The sequence below is a fragment of the Chiloscyllium punctatum genome, chromosome 11 (genome assembly GCF_047496795.1).
Source record: "Chiloscyllium punctatum isolate Juve2018m chromosome 11, sChiPun1.3, whole genome shotgun sequence".
NCBI classification, from domain to species: domain Eukaryota; kingdom Metazoa; phylum Chordata; class Chondrichthyes; order Orectolobiformes; family Hemiscylliidae; genus Chiloscyllium; species Chiloscyllium punctatum.
Window position 1 is genome coordinate 93,308,811 of NC_092749.1, and position 23,605 is coordinate 93,332,415.

Genomic DNA, 23,605 nt, shown 5'->3' on the forward strand with positions numbered 1-23,605 from the left:
TTTAGCATGGCCAATTCACCTGACCTGCACATCTTTGGACTGTGGGAGGAAACCGGAGCACCCGGAGGAAACCCATGCAGACACGGGGAGAACGTGCAAACTCCACACAGTCAGTCGCCTGAGGTTGACTAAGCTCTGACTTTTCTCTCTGGCGAGAAGGAGGAAGAGAGGTGACCTGATCGAGTTATACAAGATAATGAGAGGAATGGATTGAGTCAATAGTCAGAGACTTTCCCCCAGGGCCGGATTGACTGGCACGAGGAGTCATAGTTTTGAGATATTAGGAGAAAGGTATAGAGGGAACGTCAGGGGAAGGTTCTTTGTGCTGAGAGTTGTGAATGCATGGAATGAGTTGCCAGCTGTGGTGGTGGAAGCAGAGTCATTGGGGACATTTAAGCGACTGCTGGACATGCACATGGTTAGCAGAGAATTGAGGGGTGCGTAGGTTGTTATTTTATGTTAGGATTAATCCTCGGCACAACATCATGGGCCAAAGGGCCTGTTCTGCGCTGTACTTTTCTATGTTCAATGTTCCTCTATCCTTACTAATATACTAGTTTCAACATCATGGGCTCTTGTGTTATTAAGTAGCCTGATGTGTAGTGCCTTATCAAATGCCTTCTAGAAATCCAAATATTTTACATCCACTGCTTTCTCTTTATCTATCCTGCCTGTAAATTTGGGAAGGCATGATTTCCCTTCGTGAAGCCATGCTGATTTTGTTTGGTCACACGCATTTTTAAGTGCTTTGCTATTACATCATTTATAATAGAATCTAACATTTTCCCAATAACTGACATTAAGCTAAATGGCCTGCAGTTAGCACTTATTTCTCTACTTCCCTTTCTAAATAAAGATATTACAATGGCAGTTTACCAGTCTCCTGGGACTTTGCCAGAATGTAAGGATTCATGGAAGTTCCACTCATCCACTGTTTCTGTAGTTGTCTCCTTTTAATATCCTAGGATGCATCCCATCATATGCAAGGAATTTAGCAGTTCCTAGTCCCATTAGTTTCTCTAGAACTACTTCTGTAGTGATAGTTATTTCTTCTCTTGCCCCTTGAGAGTTTCAAATTTTGAGATGCTGTTAGTGTCTTCTACTTTGAAGACTGATGCAAAGTATTTATTCAACTTGGCTTCCCATTATTATTTCCCCAGTCTCAATCAAGTTCTGTTATTTGGTAAAGACATCATTCTGACATATAATTTGACTAATACTTTTCTCCACTACTAATTATCGCAAGTAAGTTTCTCATCCCAAACCGTAAACTGTTATCCCAAACAGGTAAGGAACTGCACACAGGTTGGTATCCTGTCACTGAATCACCATATACAGGAGAACCTCGATTATTCGAACGTAATGGGTGGGTAATCGTTCGGATAATCAATTATTCGGTTAATCGATTAAACACCTTTCCTTTTGAGGCTCGGAGTTTTTAAAGTCTGCTCCTTGTTCAAGAGACTAGTGGCACACAACATGCAAGGCCCTGCCCCCAACTCTGTGCAACACTCCCCACCCCCCACCCCCCACCCAAATCTGTCCCACACTGCCCCCGTGCAACAACCCCTGCCCCCAACACTGTCCAACACCGCCCCCTACCCTGTCCCCCACCCCAACCCTGTCGAAACACACTTTTTTTTCCTCCCTCCCCACGGCACGCACATATGCGGACACACATTTACTTGTGCACAATCTATCCACTGTGGCCAGCCAATTCTGAGTCAGTCCTTTCAACTGAGGAGATTGTAAATCCTCTGTTCATATGGGTCAACCATTGCCTCCTGATTGATTGAGATAGTTAACCTGGAGAAAGTGAAATCTGGGCCAAAGACTCATCAACAAGGTGCACCTGGTTCCAGTCACTTCGCTATTAATTTCACAAGTTCTAGACGTTTTTTCAGATGTACAGTGAGCAGTTGGACAGGACCAAATTTCATCCTGCAAGAGACTAAGGTGATCATTTTTGGTGATCGTGGTATGTGTGAAACCTAACTTATCAAACTCCATTTCGAGAGCCTCTTGCTTATTATCCATCTTTGTGTTCTGCAGAGTAGTTTTTTTGAATTATTTAATAATGGAATCATATGGCACAAGAGGAGGCTATTTGTTTTTTTGAACAAAGAATAAAGAAAGTTTACAACCCAGGAACAGGCCCTTCAAACCTGAGCCGGTCCAAATGGACTGTCTAAACCTGTCGGTCAATTCCTAAGCATTTGTATACCTCTGCTCCCACTTACACGTGCATTTTTCCAGATGCATCTTAAATGAATCTACCGTGCCTGCCTCTACCACCTCTGCTGGCAATGCGTTCCAAACGCCCACCACCCTCTGTGTGAAGTACTTGTCGTGTGTATCCCCTTTAAACTTTCCACCTCTCACCTCGAAAGCATGACCTCTGGTTATTGAATCCTTCTTCCTGGGGTAAAAGCTTGTCTTTATCCACCTTGTCAAGACCCTTCATGATTTTGTAAACCTCAATCAGATCCCCCCTCAATCTCCTTTTTTATAGTGAAAATAAACCTAACCTAGTCAACCTCTCTTCATAGCTCGCACCTTCCATACCAGGTAACATCCTCATAAACCTTCTCTGCACCCCCTCCAAAGCATCCACATCCTTTTGGTAATGTGGCGACCAGACTGTACACAATATTCTAAATGCGGCCGAACCAATGTCTTGTACAATTTTAGCATGACTTGCCAGCTCTTCTACTCAATACCCCGTCCACTGAAGGCAAGCATACTATATGTCGCCTTGACCACACTATCCACCTGTGCAGCAACCTTCAGGGTACAATGGACCTGCACTTCCAGATCTCTCTGCCCGTCAACTTTTCCCAAGGCTCTTCCATTCCTTGTCTAATTCGCTCTAGAATTCGACTTGCCTAAATGCATCACCTCGCACTTGTCTGGATTGAAAGCCATCTGCCACTTTTCTGCCCAATACTACCTATCTATATCGTCCTGTATTCTCTGACAGTCCCTTATGCTTTCTGCTACTCCATCAATCTTTGTGTAATCTGCAATCTTGTTAATCATACCAACAGTGCCCTCTTCTTGATCATTTATGTATATTACAAACAACAGTGGCCCCAATACTGACCCCTGTGGAACCTCACTGGTCACCTTTCTCCATTTCGAGAAACTCCCTTCAACTACTACTACTACTCTCTCTCCTGTTGCTCAACCAGTTCTTTATCCACCTAGCTAGAACACCCTGTAACTTCACTTTCTCCATTAGTCTACAATGGGGAACCTTATCAAATGCCTTACTAAAGTCCATGTATATGACATCAACAGCCTGCCCTTCATCTAACAACTTGGTCACTTCCTCGAAGAACTCTATCAAGTTGGTAAGGCATGATCTTCCCCGTACAAAACCATGTTGCCTATCACTGATAGGATCTATTTATATTTAGAAAAGAATGATCTTATCTCTTAGTATCCTCTCCAGCAACTTCCCCACCACTGACGTCGGGCTCACTGGTCTGCAGTTACCCGGATTATCCCTACTCCCTCCTTGTACAGGGGGACAACTTAAGCTACCCTCCAGTTCTCTGGCATCTCACCTGTATTTAAGGATGCCACAAAGATATCTGTCAGGGCCCCAGCTATTTCCCCTCTCTCCTCCCTCAGCAACCTGAGAGAGATCCCATCCGGTCCTGGGGATTTGTCCACCTTAATAACCTCTAGCATACCCAATACATCTTCCCTACTTATGTCAACGTGATCCAGACTAACCAAACTTCTATCTCTAATATCAAGATTCATCATGTTCCTCTCCTCCGTGAACACTGATGCAAAGTAATCATTCAGAAACTCACCCATTCTCTCAGGTTCGGCACACAGCCTTCCTTCATTCTTTTACTGGACCAATCCTTTCTCTAGTTACCTGCTTGCTGCTTATATAGGAATAAAATGCTCCGACCCTCCAGGGTACAACATCATCCCTGTGCCTAAGAAGGCTCCTGTAGCATGTCTCAATGACTACCGCCCGGTGGCCCTAACCTCAGTGGTCATTAAGTGCTTTGAAAGGCTGGTTATGGTATTTATTAACTCTAGACTCCCCACTACTCTTGACGCACTCCAATTTGTCTGTTGCACTCAGATCCATGTCAGATGCCTTATCACTTGCCCTTCACTCCTCCCCAGAACATCTTGATACCAAGAACAGGTACGTAAAACTCCTACTCATCGACTACTGTTCAGTCTTCGAAACTGTTATCCCCGTGAGACTGATTACTAAACTTAGTGATTTCTGACTAAGGCCCACTCTCTGCAACTGGATCCTCCCATTCCTGACCCGCAGGCCACAATCAATGAAGATTGGGGATAATATTTCACCCTCATTAACACTCAACACTGGAGCCCCCCCAGGGGTGTGTACTCAACCCCTCCTACTGTACTCACTGTACTTATGACTGTGTTGAAAATACCAGACTAACGCCCTTTACAAGTTTGCTGATGACACCACTATAGTTGGTCAAATGTTAGATGCCGATGAAACATACTACAGACAGGAGGTGGAAGACCTGGAAAAATGGTGCACTGAGAACAACTGAGCTCTCAAAGCTGGCAAAACCAAGGAAGTCATTGACTTTCGGCATGATGTTACTCATGGCCCCCCCGGCACATTTAACAGCACAGGTGGAACGAGTGGAGAGTGTCAAGCTCCTGGGAGTGGTCATCAACAACAAGCTTTCTTGGGCTCTTCATGTGGATGCACTGGTCACAAAGGCCCAACAACGTCTCCTCTTCCTCAGCCAGCTGAGAAAATTTGGCATGACAGCAGAATCCTTGGCGACCTTTATAGGTGTGTCATTGAGAGGATTCTATCTGGATTCATCACTACCCAGTATGGCAACTGTACCATTCAAGATCGGAGACTGTTACAAAGAGTGGTGAACTCTACCTGGACAATCACAAAGGCCAACCTCCCATCCTGTTGTCAAAGAAAGGCCACCAGCATTCTCAAAGATCCATCCCACCCTGGTAATGCTTTTCTACAAGCTCTACCATCAGGTAGAAAGTACAGATGCCTGAACACACACAAGCTGGTTTCGAAACAGTTTCTACCCTTCTGTTGTTAGGATACTGAATGGACTCTTAAACTCTTAGCTTTCATTTGTACCTGTGTTTTTGTTTTGCCGCTGTTTATGTATTTACTTAGCTCTGCTATTTTTAACTGTGATCTGCCTGTATTGCTCACAAGACCAGCTTTTTACTGTGCCCCAGTACACGTGACAATAAATTCAATTCAATTCGATTCAAAACAGCCCCAGCCCATTCAACCTGTCCCTATAGCTCAAATCTTCCAACCCTAGCAACATACTTGTAGATCTTTTCTGAACCCTGTCAGGTTTCACACCATCCTTCCAACATGACCTCCCAACTCCTGTACTCAATACTCTGCCCAATAAAGGAAAGCATACCAAGCGCCTCCTTCACTATCTTATCTACCTGTGACTCCACTTTCAAGGAGATATGAACCTGCACTCCAAGGTCTCTTTGTTCAGCATCACTCCCCAGGACCTTCTCTGCATTGAAGTTTTATCTGCTATAATAACTTCAAAGTTTGGCTCTGCTGGTTAATTTGTTAAAAACAACACTTTAACACAATTAATTAACACTTATTACAGAGCACATTACATATGCAGTCCTTGTAAGTCTAACTCCCAGATGCAATTGAAGGGTAAGTCCCCACATGTCTTTGCAGATTCCCTACTGTGTCCAAGATTGGACTAGCAAGTCACATGACCCCTCTCAGCTCCGCTATAAAGGGGCCAACCGCTTCATCCCGCCTCTTTAGTCCCGTATAACACATCAAATAATTAAAAGACAAAATAATCAAAACAGTAATGGAAAGAATACTTTTACATTATTCCATCAATATCTCAATGTCTGTCGGGTGGCTTTATCTTCTTGCAGTGTGATGTTACTTAACTGACTGAGATTCTACTAATGAGGTAGTTACTGTTGGATTTGTTTCGCAAGGAATTGCTCCTGGTACCATTGTTTCACCTTCCTCTGTTGCCTAGGGGATAACAGTCTGGCCTTTTTTGGATAATCTGACAGTTCAGTCCACAGGCGACCCACAACCCTTCCTGCTGACATCATTGGATCCGATTGTAACTTTGGCTCTTGAGATGGCTCTTGCCCACAGAAGAGGTGCAGATACTTGGCCTATTTTGACTACAATGCCTCCTGGAACCCAGTTTGGTCTGCTACCAAGGTTCTTGGAGAACACTGGATTGCCTGTCTCAAACACTTCTGCACTTTTAAATGAATAGTGGTTCCTCTGTCGTTCCCGCTCTCCCAGTTAAGTTTGGGAACATTAGACTTAACCTAGTCCTCAACTAAAGATGCGTGGGCAGCTCAGCTGGAAGGACCTTAGTGATCATATGTGGGTGATCCTACGATGATTTTTTAAAAATCCTGTCAACTTTGTGTTTAAAGCCAAGGTAGTTACTTCTTCAAGCCAGCCTTGAAAGCTTTCACTGCTTTTTCAGATGGTCCATTGGGCGAACGACAGTACAGTGTTGTTCTGAAATAGTCCTAGAGATGTACAGCACAGAAACAGACCCTTTGGTCCACCCATCCATGCCGACCAGATATCCCAACCCAATCTAATCCCACCTGCCAGCACCCGGCCCATATCCCTCCAAACCCTTCCTATTCATCTACCCATCCAAATGCCTTTTAAACGTTACAATTCTACTAGCCTCCACTACTCCCTGTGGCAGCTCATTCCACACACCTACCACCCTCTGTGTGAAAAAGTTGCCCCTTAGGTCTCTTTTAAATCTTTCCCCTCTTACCATAAACCTATGCTCTCTAGTTCTGGACTCCACGACCCCAGGGAAAAGATCATGTCTATTTATCCTATCCATGCCCCTCATAATTTTGTAAACTCTATAAGGTTACCCCCTAGCCTCTGACCCTCCAGGGAAAACAGCCCCAGCCTGTTCAGCCTCTCCCTGTAGCTCAAATCTTCCAACTCTGGCAACATCCTTGTAAATCTTTTCTGAACCCTTTCAAGTTTCACAACATCCTTCTGGTAGGAAGGAGACCAGAATTGCACGCAACATTCCAACAGTGGCCTAACCAATGTCCTGTACAGCTACAACATGACTTCCCAATTCCTGTACTCAATACTCTGACCAATAAAAGAAAGCATACCAAACATCATCTTCAATATCCTATCTACCTGTGACTCCACTACCTATGAACCTGTACTCCAAGGTTTCTTTATTCAGCAACACTCCCTAGGACCTTACCTTTTGAGTGTATAAGTCCTGCTAAGATTTGCTTTCCCAAAATGCAGCACCTTGCATTTATCTGAATTAAACTCCATCTGCCACTTCTCAGCCCATTGGCCCATCTGGTCCAGATCCTGTTGTAATCTGAGGTAACCTGTTTTGCTGTCCACTACACCTCCAATTTTGGTGTCATCTTCAAACTTACTATACCTCTTTTGCTCATATCCAAATCATTTATGTGAATGACAAAAAGTAGAGGCCCCAGCACCGATCCTTCTGACACTCGACTTGTCACAAGCCTTCAAGTCTGAAAGACAACCCTCCATCACTACCCTCTGTCTTCTACCTTTAAGCCAGTTCTGTATCCAAATAGCTAGTTCTCCCTGTATTCCATAAGATCTAACCTTGCTAACCAATCTCCCATGGGGAACCTTGTCAAACGCCTTACTGAACCCCATCTAGATCACATCTACCGCTCTACCCTCATCCATCCTCTTTGTTACTACTTCAGAAAACTCAATCAAGTTTGTGAGACATGATTTCCCACACAACCATGTTGCCTATCCCTAATCAGTCTTTGCCTTTCCAAATACATGTACATCCTGTCCCTCAGGATTCCCTCCAACAACTTGCCCACCACCGAGGTCAGGCTCACTGGTCTATTGCTCCCTGGCTTGTCCTTACCACTTTCCTAAACAGTGGCACCATGTTACCAACCTCCAGCCTTCCGGCACCTTACCTGTGACTATCGATGATACAAATATTTCAGTACAAGCCTGAACCATCACTTCCCTAGCTTCCCACAGAGTTCTAAGGTAACCTGATCAGGTCCTGGGGATTTATCTACCTTTATGCATTTCAAGACACTTCCTCCTCTGTAATATGGACATTTTGCAAGATGTCACTATCTATTTCCCTACATTCTATATCTTTCATGTCCTTTTCCACAGTAAATACTGATGCAAAATACTCATTTAGTATCTTCCCCATTTTCTGTGGCTCCACACAAAGGCTGCTTTGCTGATCTTTGAGGGGCCCTATTCTCTCCCTTGTTACCCTTTCCTCTTTAAGGAGAATCCAAAGGGTTTTTAGAAATTCATTAACTCTATTTGCCAAAGCTATCTCATGTCCCCTTTTTGCCCTCCTGATTTCTCTCAAGTATACTTCTACTGCCTTTATACTCTTCTAAGGATTCACTCGATCTATCGTGTCTATACCTGACATATGCTCCCTTCTTTTTCTTAACAATACCCTCAATTTCTTTAGTCATCCTGCATTCCCTATACCTACCAGCCTTTCCTTTCACTCTAACAGGAATATACTTTCTCTGGACTCGTTATCTTATTTCTGAAGGCTTCCCATTTTCCAGCCGTCCATTTACCTGTGAACCTTTGCCCCCAATCAGCTTTTGTAAGCTCTTGCCTAATACTGTCAAAATTGGCCTTTCTCCAATTTAGAACTTCAACTTTTAGATCTGGTCTATCCTTTTCCATCAATATTTTAAATCTAATAGAATTATGGTCGCTGGCTCCAAAGTGCTCCCTCACTGACACCTCAGTCACCTGCCCTGCCTTATTTCCCAAGAGTAGGTCAAGTTTTGCACCTTCTCTAGTAGGTACATCCACATACTGAATCAGAAAAATTTCTTGTACACAGTTAACAAATTCATCCCCATCTAAACCCTTAACACTGTTTGTCCCAGTCTATAGTTCTGAAACTACACCCTGGCAAAATTTGTTGTGTGAAATGAAAGCCTCTGGTACCCTGTGAAACACTGGTGTGGTTTTTCACTTATGGCGTACAAAATTGTGGACCACCATCCACTTTTGAATGGGTATCCACTAACAACAAAAACATTGTGCTCATGAACAGACCAACATAGTCATGTGGATCCTAACCTACTGTCAACCAGGCCATTTCCATGGACGTAGTGGAGTTATGGCAGATACCTTCTGAAAATGGCACTGATTGCAATGCTTTGCCACTCCTTCAATTCCTACATCAATGTCAGGCTACCAAACATAGCTTCTTATTTACATCTCAATTTTTTGACATGACCGGATGAGCACTCTTCCAGTAATAATTCTGTCCTGGTCTAAGAATGACAACACTCAATCACCGGGGATGATACCATTTTCTCAACTCAGCTTATTTTTCCTGATCTGCTAAGGTTTAATTTCTTAAAAGTCTTCTAATCTGCCAATTGTACAATATGTTGCTTTCAACTTTGATAACTGTGGATCTCTGTCAGCCCAGTACTTGTTGAACCGATAAAGGCAAGGTGTATAGAAAATTCATGGCCATCATCTTCCAATATTGTGAAGCGTGTATCCATCTCTGGCAAGGGCAAACTACTCAGGACATCTGCGTTGGCAATATACATCCCAGGGTGGTGATCAATGGCATACTGATAGGCCAACATGAACAACATCTAATGCTGTATCTGACCCGAAGCTATGTCCTCTCATTCTGGACTCTCCCACCCCAAAGAAAAGTCCTTTTCTATTTACCCTATCCATGCCCCTCATGATTTTATAACCTCTATAAAGTCACTCCTCAGCCTCCAACATTGCAGGGAAAACAGCCCCATCCTATTCAGCCTCTCCCTATAGCTCAAACCCTCCAACTCTGGCAATGCCCTTGTAAATCTTTTCTGAACCCTTTCGGGTTTCACAAAATACTTCCTACAGCAGAGAGACCAGAATTGCACACACTATTCCAAAAGTAGCCCAACCAATGTCCTGAACAGCTGCAAAATGACCTCCCAACTCCTTTACTCAATGCTCTGACAAATAAAGGAAAGCATACCAAAATCTACCTTCACTATTACTATCTACTTCCAAGGAACTATGAACTTGCATTCCAAGGTCTCTATGTTCAGCAACATGCCGCAGGACCTTGCTATTAAGTGTACAAGTCCTGCTCTGATTTGCCTTTTCAAAATGCAGCACCTTGCATTTATCTAAATTAAACTCCGTCTGCCACTGCTCAGCCCATTGGCCTATCTGATCCAGATTTCATTGTACTCTGAAGTAATCTTCTTCACTGTCCACTACACCTCCAATTTTGTTGTCATCTGGAAACTTACTAATCATCCCTCCTATGTTCACATCCAAATCATTTATGACGAAAAGCAGTGGACCCAACACCAATCCTTGTGGTGCACCACTGGTCACCGGCCTCCAGTCTGAAAGTCAACCCTCCACCACCACCCTCTGTCTTCTCCCTTTGAGCCAGTTCTGTATCCAAATGGCTAGTTTTCTCTGTATTCCATGTAATCTAATCTTTCTAACCAATCTACCGTGAGGAACTTTTTCGAAAGCTTTACTGAAGTCCATATCAATCATATTTACTGCTTTGTTCTCAGCAATCCTCTTCTTAACTTGATTTTGTTTTTGAAGTAGTAATTAAGACTTGATTTCCCACACACAAAGCCATGTTGACTATCCTTAATCAGTCCTTGCCTTTCTAAATACATGCAGATCCTGTCCCTTAGGATTCCCTCCAATAATTTACCCATTGCTGATGTCAGGCTCACTGGTCTATAATGCCCTGGCTTTTCCTTACCATCTTTCTTAAATAGTGGCACCACGATAGCCAACCTCCAATCTTCTGGCACCTCACCTGTGACTATTGATACAAATATTTCAATAACCAGCCCAGCAATCACTTCCCTAGCTTCCCACAATTCTAGGGTACACCTGATCAGGTTCAGGGGATTTATCCATGTTTGTGTTTTAAGACACCACCTCCTGTAATATGGACATTTTTCAAGTTGTCACCATCTACTTCCTCACATTCTATATCTTCCATGTCCTTCTCCACAGTAAACACTGATGCAAATTGCTCATTTAGTATCTTCCCCCATCTCCTGCGGTTCCCCACACAGGCTGCTGAACTGATCTTGGAGGGGTCCTATTCTTGCCCTAGTTATCTTTTTGTCCTTATGTATTTACAATCTTAGTGTTAGTATATTAGTCCCTTCCAATTCAGGTGCAATCTGTATTCCTTATACTGATCACTTTTACTCAGAGATTCCAGTGATCCCAAAATGTGAACCCTTCTCCCCTGCACCAGTTCCTCAGCTATGTATTCATCTGCTCTGTCCTCCTTTTCCTACTCTCACTAGCTTGTAGCACTCTGAGTAACCCAGATATAACTACTCTCCAGGACCACCTTTTTCTAAAAAAAAAACTGCCTGACGTTCTATATTCTCCCATCCGAATCTCATCCTTTTTCTTTCCCATGTTGTTAGTTCTAATGTACACAACGACCTCCTGCTGGTCTATTTCCCCTTTGAGAATGTTCTGCACTCTCTCTAAGAGATCCTTGATCCTGGCACCAGGGAGGCAACACCGTTCTGATTTCTTGCTGGCTGCCGGAATGCCTGTCTGACCCCTGACTAGTGAGTCTCCTATCGCAATCAATAGCTTGGAACCAGACATCCCCTCGTTATGTTAGAGCCAGTCTTGGCACCAGAACCTTGGCTGTTCGTGTTACAGTCCCCAAGTCTCCATCACCCCCTACATTTTCAGAAAACCAACCCGTTTGAGATATGGGTAGCCACATGAGACTCCTGCAGAACGTACCTCAATCTCCTACCTTTCCTGCAGGTAACCCATCTATCTGACTGTCTGTGGTTTTTCTCTCTTCTAAAACTGCCATCCATCACACCCCAGCTCCTGTAAGTTCTTCATTGCATCTAACTGCTGATCCATGCGATGTGATAGGATTCACAACCAAAGACCTTTCCTGCAGATCTAATCTCCCACATCCAACAGGAAGAGTACATCTCTCTACTAAAGGCCATCTTTACTCTTTAACAATCAACCGATCCTGACAATAGCACCATCTTACTGCTCTTAAAAAAAAAACCTACCCGTTTGAGATATGGGTAACCACATGAGACTCCTGCTAAGTTTGTATCCATGTTTTATGTTTTAAAAATGTAATCAAGAGACAGATCTCAATAAAACATAAAATGAAAAAAAAAACCCAGTCTACTCACTACTGTAGATTTACAGTAAGGTTACACTTAAAAACTGCACTCGCTTTCTGCTGTGCTGGGAGCTCGCCCACACAGGTTCCTCCAAGGTCACCTGTGAATTTTGCTGTTTATTAATTTTTCTTAGGTGCACTCTGATGTCCAGAGACTTGAAGTCAAACAACAAAGGCACTAACTGTGCAGATTCACTGCTGTCAGTCAGCAGTGTAGGTTTCTGTCTGTCTTTGTCTCTTCCTCCTTTTTAAAGTGCCATTGTTTTTATCTTTTCCCCCTCAAATGTTCCAAATCAATGCAACAATTTATAAAACAGTAATTCTGCTGCTCAAATTCAAGGAAATCAGCTCCCACACCTAAAATACCTCCAAAGAAAAGAGGAGCTGCTGTTACAGCCACATGTTTTTCCTCCATTTGGATTACCCAGAATTCTTCTGTAACCATCTCCAGAAAGGATTTGAATTCAGAGTTATTCTTCAGGGCCAGCACCTCCTTGATTGCTTTCATCTTGTCTTCTATGGGGTGCCACTCCTGTGTATCCATCCAATAATGAAAGTAAACTGCTTCTTTCGCCTGGAAGGTGCACTTCTGCTTTGAGATGCACTCCTGTGGCCATTGATTTTAATGTAAGTAAATCTCAGGTTTCACTTGGGACACATTAAAAAAAGGTGCTTTCAAAATGGTGCAAAACTATGAACAGTGACGCCCTTTCAAGAGTAAAATTAGAAAACATGTAATAAGTGGTAGGTGTTTGAAATGGCAGTAGATGCTTCGTTAGTTTTGATCTTGAGATTGATACCTTGATACACAATCCCTTGGACTGCTGGGACCTTTTTTGATTTCTTTCCAAGTCTGATGGGACAAAGCCCTCTTAATTCTGATAAAACTGAAAATGTTTCGGCTAAAAAATTGAAGACTTTTCTATAAAAGCTCTCCTGGCTGAGAAATTCCACAAACTAGACGTCACTTCTGCTAAGATCACCTGAAGTGACTTGATTCTCCTTCTAGGAGTAGGAATTCTTCCTGACAGCAATCATGTGCTTTCTTGAGGTTGTCACTTTACAAAATAAAAGTCAAAATAATTTGTTAAACATTACATCCATAGATCTCTCTTTGTCGTCATTTTTTCAAATACGATATTGATTTTGAAATAAAAATCCCAAAATATAACACAATTGCGAACCTTTCATCACAGTGTAATTCATTGGAATGGGTGTGGCTAGATCAACTAGAGTGATATTAGCTAATTGAAGTGCACAGAAGCTGAAGCCCTTTCCAATTAAGCCTTTTCATAAGATTAAAAAAGAATGTTAATAACTTTTTATAGTATTTAAAACTTTTGTGGATAAGATGGTACTGGAGTGGGATGTTGGCAGTGATCAGTGAAGAAAATGGGGCCATGGGTGGATATTTCTTGACTGACTGAAAGAAAATTTACACATTGTCCTGTTGAAGAAAGAAATTAAAAATGGATCTGAGCATGTCCAAATAAGGACATGAAAAATGAATAAACTTCTGACATGTATTTCACACTTTCTCTTTGTACTCAGCAGTTAATGCACAACGAGATTATTTTTACATTATTTTACATATTTCCTACCCCAAAATAGACACATTGTACCCATCAGCACTGGAGTTCAGTAAATCTAATTTGTTTAAAAGCAGAATCAGTTTTGAAGTATACACACATTCCATGCGCTTTGGCTAAGAATTTTGACTTCAATATTATGGAGAAAATGTCATTTGTCCTGCACCTATAGATCCTAAAAATCATAATGTCCTTAGAAAATAGCATTATATTCAAGAATTGTAAATCTGTTTGTCTTTGCAGTTCTGTGGGGGAGATAAGCCTTACATAGCACCAGCAGATCTGGAGCAGCAACACCTGAACTTGAAAGCAGCTTCTATCAAGCAGTTTCGATCTGTCAAGAAAATGGGTGGGGAAGAATTCTGTCAGCGCTATCAAGAACAGCTTGAGCAAGAAATGGATGAGAACTATGCAAACTTTGTAAAGCACAATGACAGCAAAAATATTTTTTATGCTGCTCGCACACCTGCCACACTCTTTGCTGTGATGTTTACCATGTACATAATCTCAGGAGTGACTGGATTCATTGGCTTGAACTCGATAGCTTCTTTATGCAACCTTGTGATGGGAATGGCTCTAATATCCCTCTGCACCTGGGCTTACACAAAGTATTCTGGTGAATTCAGAGAATTTGGAACAATCATTGATCAAGTGGCTGAAACTATATGGGAACAGGTGAGTACAATTCCTCCACAGCCCCTCCTTTATTGCCACTATGATGTACAGTTTAATGTAGAGAAAAGTCCCTAGTTTAAATAATATGTTGATCATTACTGTATGACTTTTAACATTGATTGCAATCTTAGCTAATTAACAGTTTATGCAGTACTTTCTAAAGGCATTGCTTTAAATTATTTGGGTGCATGTTCATAACTACGTAATCTTTCAATATGTAGCTGAATAACAAGCATGTATTAACTCTTCAACCCTATTTAACGTCTGTCGGCAATGTCCTTCCCATTAGTCCTTTGCTTCTTTCCTAAATGTCTGTCTGTCAAAATTAATGGAAATTTAAAAAACAATCTTTGAATTGCATTTGCCAGATTTAATAATAGATAACTATTTCGAGTCACCCTATTTGGATATGTTATTACACATTTCCAGGGCAGGTGGGAGTTGAACCTGTACCTTCTGGCTCAGAGGAAAGGACACTACCGCTGTGTCACAAGAGTCATCATCTCACCTTCCATTGCTGCATCACTTAATGAAAAGTAGTTGCAGCTTAGATGACCCATAGTATCTGCAACTTACTTCCCTTTTGAAGTTCTCTGCCTAAACTTTACTGCCCAGTTTTCTCATGACCATTGTGACATGTTATGGGATTTGTTTATGTCCACTGACAGGGAAGGAAGAGCCTTAGTTTAACACTTGATCTGGAGGATTGGAAGAGTGATTGGAAAGTGCAATATTTCTTCAGTACTTCTCTGGTGTGCGAACCCAGATCATGGGGTTATGTTTCTGGTGGAGGATTGAAACTCACCACCTCTGGTCACTGTTGTGACTAACTGAGCTAAGGTTGTTATATTCCCTACAGCCAGTGTGTGATCAGGATAATTAAAATAGAAAACTGGTTTTTCACCCTGAAGTACTGGAGTTCATTGGCTTTTTTTTTGTCTGTTCATCTTTTTTGCCAGTATTTGGAACGACGCAAGCTTAATGGAATTTCTCTACCTGAAAATGATCCTTTACTGAATTAGTCTAAAGTTTTAGTTGTGTACATTATTCTAATATTAAAATAGAATGTTTTAATGCAATATTTGCATTGATTAAAATAACCATGATTTGGCATGCATTTATTTTTAATGTAGCTGATTTTCTTTTCCAAAACAAGTGCATTACAAATTTATTTTCCTTTTTTGTTCTGCTTGTTGAGAGTCTCAAATATGAAATATAGCTGCTTTGAGCAATCAAATCACTAAGGTGAATTGCATAGCATTCATTTGGTTGTAATTATAGACTCTGTAGCATAGATGAGTAAGCACATGACTGAGGACGTGAGTCTGCATAAGAAAACTGACGGAGACAAATGATCAGATTTCTAAAGGTGGAGGGACATTGGTCATCTACATGACATCCTGTGCTATGGTTCAGCTTTGGTATTTGCCTGTGATCTTTCAAGTGCAAGTTCCCAATCACTGCTGTGAACCACATGTGGCAGATTTTTCACAGCATTTTGCTCTGGGTTTGCTCCTAGTTGGTTCCAGAGTGGCATTAGTGAGTTGTGAGCAGAACATGTCAAGATTGTACAAATTGTACAATAACAACATTCAGCTGATTTTGGGAGACATAGTCAACAAGCCATGAGGTCCTAATTCAGTTTTTCAAACCGATTTTTGTTTCCCTTTTACACATTACTTAATTTTCTCAATGTGAATGAAGGTGGGATGATTTTAAACCAAAAACAAGATTATCCAACTATGTTATGGGGAAATGAGACAAGGATTCAAAAGTAGTTTGTTTGACAGTTGAGACACGTGCATCAAACTTGGGAAAGAGCTTTGGATCTCAGTGATAATTGAGCTTGTATTTATCCAATATCCCAATATAAATAATTTAATAATAATCCCTGTTTTAGAGGATAGCTCAAAGTATCTGCTGCTGCTGCTGCATTCTATATTCTGATGGCTGTTGTTCTGTGCTTCTTCTGAAGTATTCTTTGATTCCTAGTCTTTCCCTGTCGGTACTGATTACTACATGCATTGATTGCTCATTTTCTTCCCTTTCCTCCTTTATGCAATCCAGAGGAGTCCAAAGAAGGTGAAAACCTTGTTTTGACTTATTACACAAACATAATTTTTTTTGACTTATTGTAGTCTTCCCAGTTCATAACTAAATTGGCAAATTGAGTGTTTTGGAGATCACTAATTAACAACTCCTTGTTTTAGGTATTATGCAAGCTGTTCACTTCAGCTCGAAGTAGAGTGGTACATCGTTCTATTACATCACTGAGACTCTCATCAAACAACAACAACAAGAAGAAAAACTAGCTGTTGTGCTTTAATCATGTGGTCTTTTTGGAGGGTGTGGGAATGTGGACATTTACACACTTGTCAGGGTCATGTTGTGTAACAAGTTATCAAATGTTCGCAGCAAATTCAATAATGTAAAGTGCAGAACTGCTCATTTAAGTGACTGTTAAGAAGGCAGGCAGATCCATGTGAAGAAGAATAGTGGTAAATGTCTCATCATTTCAGATCATTTAATTTTGAGATTTTTAAAAAATATATAAATCATGTATTATCCATTGTATTATATACCAGAATAATGCAGGCTGCTGTGCCCAGCAATTTTTCCACTTAACATGTTTTTTTCTCTTTCAATGCAGAGTTGAATTTAATTTCACATTCCATCTTTCCTCATCATTCCTTTCAATCCAACGTTCTTGTAGTTATTTTGCAACTAGTTAATGGGAAAATATTTAACAGATGTGGTTTTACTGTTTTTTAGCGTGTTTTTGGTTACCCCATTTTAAGTCTCCCTTTCTTTCTTTTAACATTCCCATATTACAGGTGTTGAAGCCACTGAGTGACAATTTGATGGAGGACAACATAAGACAGACTGTAGCAAACTCCATCAAAGCAGGTTTGACTGAACAGGGCTCCCAACATACCAAATTAAAGACAAACTGACAATCCCTTGTCTGGTTCTATTGGTGTCAAGTGTTTGCTATAGGTTACGGACTTTGAATCAATTTAAAGTTAGTCTGCGTAGATTTTGAAGTGAAAGGCCCAACTTCACTGGACACTGCCAAAAAGGTCTGAAGAACGAAGAAGGAAATATTCATGGAGATGATTTTTTTCAGTGGGTAGGTAGTTACATTGCTAAACAAGATCTAACAGAGGTTTGTAACATTTGTAACTTGAATGTTGACGTAAGAACACTAGTCAAATTTCCTTTTCAGGTCTTGTGAAAGGCTGGTTTGCACTGTAGTATACTGTACAGATAAATCAATGGGATCATTGAGGTAGCCAAGCATAGTTAAGCTTGATGAGCCAATTCATTTTTTTTGTTAATGCTTTTGCTCGTATTACCAGTATTATACATTGCATGAATCCAAACTACACAAGCCATTGGATTAATTTTGAGGACAAGATTACTGTTAGACGGGGTAATTTGAAGCTTGCCTTGCCTTTTTCCTGAAAGCAGCCCTAGAACAGTCGTATGAACAGTGACAGTCGAACTGCTGGGAAGTTTAACCGTTTCACTACTGCCACTTTAGTCCATCCAATATGCCTTTTTCATTTTTTTGTGGGGGGAAGGGGGGAGTAAACCACCCAAAAAGAACTGTTTCCCGTAGCTACCAGTTAGCATTGTCTGTACAGTGCATTTATTTTTTTTAAATTTAATTTTCTATCAAATCATAGAGGTGGGGCATGTATATTAAATATAAATATATAAATACCAAATTTTGTATCAAAGTTTTTGTAGTTAATGGCAAAATCTGGTACAGTGGTAGGCTCTGTGCAGTTTATGTAAAGGAATGTTATTTGTGATTGATGTAAACATAAGTGCACCAAATTTGAGGTTTTGATATATTTGTGATATTACCTGCCTTGAGCATTGCAGTCCCACCCCTTATGGCAAAGCAATGGGAATGTTATTTCGTGGAATTCGGTTGTCTTCTGTTGCATTTTAAAGTTATTTCCTGTAATTTATTTTTCAATACACAATTAAAGTACTCTATGAAATTCCCTGTTTCTGATTGATTTCACTGAAAATGTAATGAATCTACACGATACACTGTAAAAGAGATTAAATGTCAAGAGAGTAATTCAGTCTTTACATGTTTCTAAAGTCAGTTTTTAAATTAAGTTCAGCCGACTAAATGTGCCTAAACTATTGTTAACTGCAGTTAAATATGAAAATATTGTGTTACTGTTAAATATTTGCACATTCACTAAACAATTTTCACATAACTGATATTCCATAACAGAACAATTGAGAATTGCATAGTAATGTCTGTAATAACTATCTGTTAGGGCTGTATATGGTTTAACTCAGACCAACATTTAAAAGACTGAAGTACATCTACAATAAATTTATACAATGTTATTTCAGCTATTTCAATCTTTTGAGTGCTAACCTTACAGCCTCCCTATTACTTCCACTTCAATATTGAGTTCTACACAGCAGCCAAAAGAGAATACCTCTTTAGTGTCCCCTTGGTTTTGGACTGAAGAATTAGTGGGATTGGACCATAGAACTCCTTTTGTGGAAGTAAGGCTTCTAACTGTTCCTCCAATAATTGCTGTACTGAAATCCATGAATGAGCTCCCTGTCTGTACTTTAAAATGTGATTGTAAATGGGAGACAACTTGTACATTTGACAAGCAGTAACTTGTAGTCAAGTATAAAAGCGACAAGAAATTCTGGAACTTTTGGGGTTAGGTAGCATGTTTGGAGGAACAAGTTAATTTTAAAGTCCATAACCTTTCTTCAAAACTGGCAAAGTGTTACAGCTCTGGTATTGAGATAGGGAAATGGGGGGTGTGCAACTGCAAGAAATGCAAAACTTGCGCCCACACCTCCCCCCTCACTTCCCTCCAAGGCCCCAAGGGATCCTTCCACATCCGTCACAAATTCACCTGCACCTCCACACACATCATTTACTGCATCCGCTGCACCCGATGTGGCCTCCTCTATATTGGGGAGACAGGCCACCTACTTGCAGAACATTTCAGAGAACACCTCTGGGACACCCGCACCAACCAACCCAACCACCCGTGGCTGGACACTAACTCTCCCTCCCACTCTGCCAAGGACATGCAGGTCGTTGGACTCCTCCATCGCCAGACCGTGGCAACACAGCGCCTGGAGGAAGAGCACCTCATCTTCCACCTAGGAACTCTCCAACCACAAGGGATGAATGAAGATTTCTCCAGCTTCCTTATTTCCCCTCCCTCCCCACCTTATCTCAGTCCCAATCCTCGGACTCAGCACAGCCTTCTTGACCTGCAATCATCTTCCCGACCTCTCCGGCCTATCACCCTCACCTTAACCTCCTTCCACCTATCGCATTCCCAACGCCCCTCCCCCAACTCCCTCCTCCCTACCTTTTATCTTAGCCTGCTTGGCACACCCTCCTCATTTCTGAAGAAGGGCTCATGCCAGAAATGTTGATTCTCCTGCTCCTTGGATGCTGCCTGACCTGCTGCACTTTCCCAGCAACACATTTTTCAGCTCTGATCTCCAGCATCTGCAGTCCTCACGTTCTCCATGGCAGTAGTGATATCAAAGCTGCTTTCTCGAGAGCAGCAATTATGATCTGAAATTGTTAGAATTGATATTGAGTTTGAAGACTGTAACGTGCCTGATTTAAAAGATAAAGTGTTGTTCCCTGAACTTGCATTGTCTTTCATTTGCACAGTATTGGAAGCCAAGACCAGTAAGATCAAGAATTAAAATGGCAGGTGACCAAATCTCTGGGTCAAGCTTGCAGATTGAATGGTGCTGTACTGCAAAGTGATTACCTAATTTGTTCAGTTATCTCAATGTCGAGGAAACCACATTGCTACAAAATTGTTCTGGCCTAGAAGTAAGCCTTTGGGCCCACTGTGTCTGCACTGGTTCTGTGCGTTTTTAATTATTGGCAACGTTTTCACTGCTTCCTGTGACTCCTGTTATTTCCATTTAGATAATTATCTAATGTCAAAGACTGATACAGCATAGAAACAGGCTCTTGAGCCCACAAGTCTATGCTGACTAACAAACAATACTACACTAATCCCATTTACTTCTGCTTGTCCATTGCCCACTATGCCCTGGCATTTAAATACTCATCCCAGATGTTTCTTAAATGTTGAGAGTACCCTCTCAGGCAGCATGTTCCATATATCTATCATTTCTTTTCCCCAGTCTCCTTGAAACCACTTTCTCCCCACCTTAAACTTGTACCCTCTGATTTTTTGACATCTGTCATGGGGAAGAGATTTTCATGATTTGCTCTTTTTGTGCCTCACGTAATTTTTTTAAATCTCAGTCAGATGTCTCCTCAGCCTCCTCTGCTTCAAGTAAAACAAACCCAGCCTATCCAGTGTCTCCTTATAATTGAGACTTTTCATCCCAAGCAACATGCTGGTGAATGTCCTTTGCACCCTCTCCAATGCAATCACATCCTACTACCTGCTTGAATGCCTCCATCATACTTCTAGGCAATGCATTCCAGGCCCTAACTATTTGCTGTGTTAAAAATCTTCCTTTTCCTCTTTAATTGCTTTTTTTTAAACAGAACACTTTAAAACTCTACTGACTGGTTCTTGACCCTTTCTACTTTTTCCAGATCTCTCAGAACTTTTCAATATCATATGATATCTCCTCAGAAGGACCAGTCAAGCACTGGTCCTTCTGAGAATTCCTTTTTTCAAAAAAAGGGAAGAGCCATCTACATCAACAGGAATAGACTTCACCTGTGGAACTTTGGTCAAGTATCAGCAGTGAAAAGGTGATGTGACGTAACATAACTGTGATAGCATCCAAACTGACAGTGAGTGCCTTTAACGTGGAGGTGTACCCAATATTTCAACAAAAAAGCAGGAGAGGCATTGTGAACAGCCATGGTCTTTTTCCTAGCATGGGGGAATTCTAAAACTTGAGGGCATAGGTTTAAGATAGAGAGGAGAAAGATTTAAACAAAAACTTGAAGGATAATATAGACTGATAGGAAAAGGTGGTGATGGGGCCTTGCTGGTGAAAGGGATCAGTGCTGTAATGAGCAATGACGACAGTACAGGAGATCAAGATGTGGAATCAGTCTGGGTAGAAAAAAAATAGTAAAGGGAAAAGGACTTGGTAGGAGTAATTTATAGGTCCCCAAACAGTGGTTCTGCAGTGAAGCACAGTATAGACCAAGAAATCTTTACAGATTTGCAAGAAGGGTAGTGCAATAATTATGGGTGATTTTAACATGCGCATAAAATGGCAGAATCAAATTGGCAAGAGTTGCCTGGAGGCAGAATTCATTGAATGTATTAGAGACATACTGTTTCTTGGAGCAGAATGTTGTAGAACCAACCAGGGAACAGGTTACGCAGGATCTGGTGTTGTGTGATTAGGAGAGATTAATTGATGACATCATAGTTAAGGATCCTGGAGGGAGTAGTGACCATCGTATGTTGGATTCAAAATGCAGTTTGGGTGTGAGAAAGTGGAGTCCCAAAGTAGTGTTCTGGAATATATAAAAAAATATATAGGCATGAAGACAGATTTTGCCTGAGTAGGTTGGGCAGGAAGGCTAAATGGTAAGACAGCTGATGAGCAATGGCATGTTTAAGGACCTACCTGATTCATTACAACTAAAATATATCTCAGAAAGATAGATGGTAAGGGGGGTTAAAAAATATCAATGGCTAAACAAAGAGATCAAGGACAATATAAAGTCAAAAACTAAGGTATACCATATTGCAAAGGCCAGTGGTGGAATGGAAGATTGGGAAACTTTCAAACATAAACAGGGATACTAAAAAATTAATAAAAAGCAGTAAGATAAATTTTGGAAGAAAAGTCTCAAAATATTAAAGGATAGCAAAAGTTTTTTCCAATGTGTAAAAGAGTTGCCAATGTGAATGTTGGTCCCTGGAAGATGAAACCAGAGAGTTAATGGTAGGGAATACAGTGATGGTGGAGGTGCTGAATCAATACTTTGCCTCAGTTTTCATGGTGGAGGATAATCGTACCATCCCTATTGGAACAGGCAAGTCAGGGGCAATAGATACGGTAGAACTTTGAACAATCAACATTGATTGAGGAAAGGTACTGAGCAAACTGCTAGGATTGAGGACAGGCAAGTTCCCTGGGCCTGTGGCCTCCATCCAAGGGTAGTAAAGAAAGTTGCAGCAGAGATAATAGATCCACTGGTTACAATATTCCAAGATTCCCCAGATGCAGGAAAGGGTCCAGTGGATTGGAAAATGGCTAATTTATTGCCCTTATTCAAAAAGCAAGGGAGACAAAATGCAAAATTACAAATCTGTTAGTTTAACATCTGTTGTTGGGGACGTGTTAGAATCGATTATCAAGGAAGCAGTATCGGGACGTTTGGAAAGTCAAAATGCTATCTGTCAGAGTCAGCTTGGTTTTATGAAGGGAAAATCATGTTGAAGAACTCTAACGAATTAGTTAAAAGAAATGGCAAGCAAAGTGGGTAATGGGGACGCTGTAGATGTAATATGTCTGGACTTCCAGAAGGTGCTGCACAAGAGGTGAATTCACAAGGCTGGATCATATGGGATTTGGGGTAATTTATGAGCTTGGGTAGATGACTGTCTTCTATCCATCAGCCAGTCAGGATAAATGTGTTTTTTTTCTGGATGGCAAGATGTAACTAGTGGGGTGCCACAGTGTTCGGTCTTTGGACCCTAGTTATTTTAGAATCTACATTAATGACGTGAATACAGGGATAGAAGGCTGAATAGCCAAATTTGCTGATGACACAAAAATAGGAGGCACGGTAATGAGGAAATAACCTTACAAATAGATATAGATGTGAGAGAGGGCCAAAATGTGGCAGATGGAGTTTAATGTGGATAAGAGCCAGTTCATACATTAGAGTTGATAAAATGGAGAAGGCAAGCTATTATCTTAATGGGAGAGACTTTGGGGTGCTTTGGTGCACAAGGGTCTAGGGTGTACTTGTTCATAAGTCTCAAACCTGTATGCAAGTACAGCCAATAACAAAGAAAGTGAATGGAATATTGGCTTTTACAGCTAAGAAAATAGCACATAAAGGTAAGGAGGTATTGGTGAGACTGCATTTAGAGTACT

The 23,605-nt window shown here is 41.2% G+C and overlaps 1 protein-coding gene across 5 annotated transcripts in view; it reads left to right on the forward strand.

Annotated features, from left to right (window-relative positions):
* atl2 (atlastin GTPase 2) overlaps nucleotides 1-18,534 on the forward strand; it is a 107,908-nt gene extending 89,374 nt beyond the window's left edge. For 3 of the 5 annotated variants that reach the window (XM_072581292.1, XM_072581289.1, XM_072581293.1), the window contains exons 12-13: nucleotides 14,090-14,521; nucleotides 17,356-18,534. In XM_072581292.1, coding sequence (XP_072437393.1) covers nucleotides 14,090-14,521; nucleotides 17,356-17,475 — 552 coding nt within the window. In that variant the 3' untranslated portion in view covers nucleotides 17,476-18,534. Of the gene's footprint in view, nucleotides 1-14,089; nucleotides 14,522-16,588; nucleotides 16,604-16,731 lie in introns of all 5 variants that reach the window. The other 2 variants (XM_072581290.1, XM_072581291.1) reach the window with 2 other exon arrangements.
* Nucleotides 18,535-23,605: the final 5,071 nt, after the last annotated feature.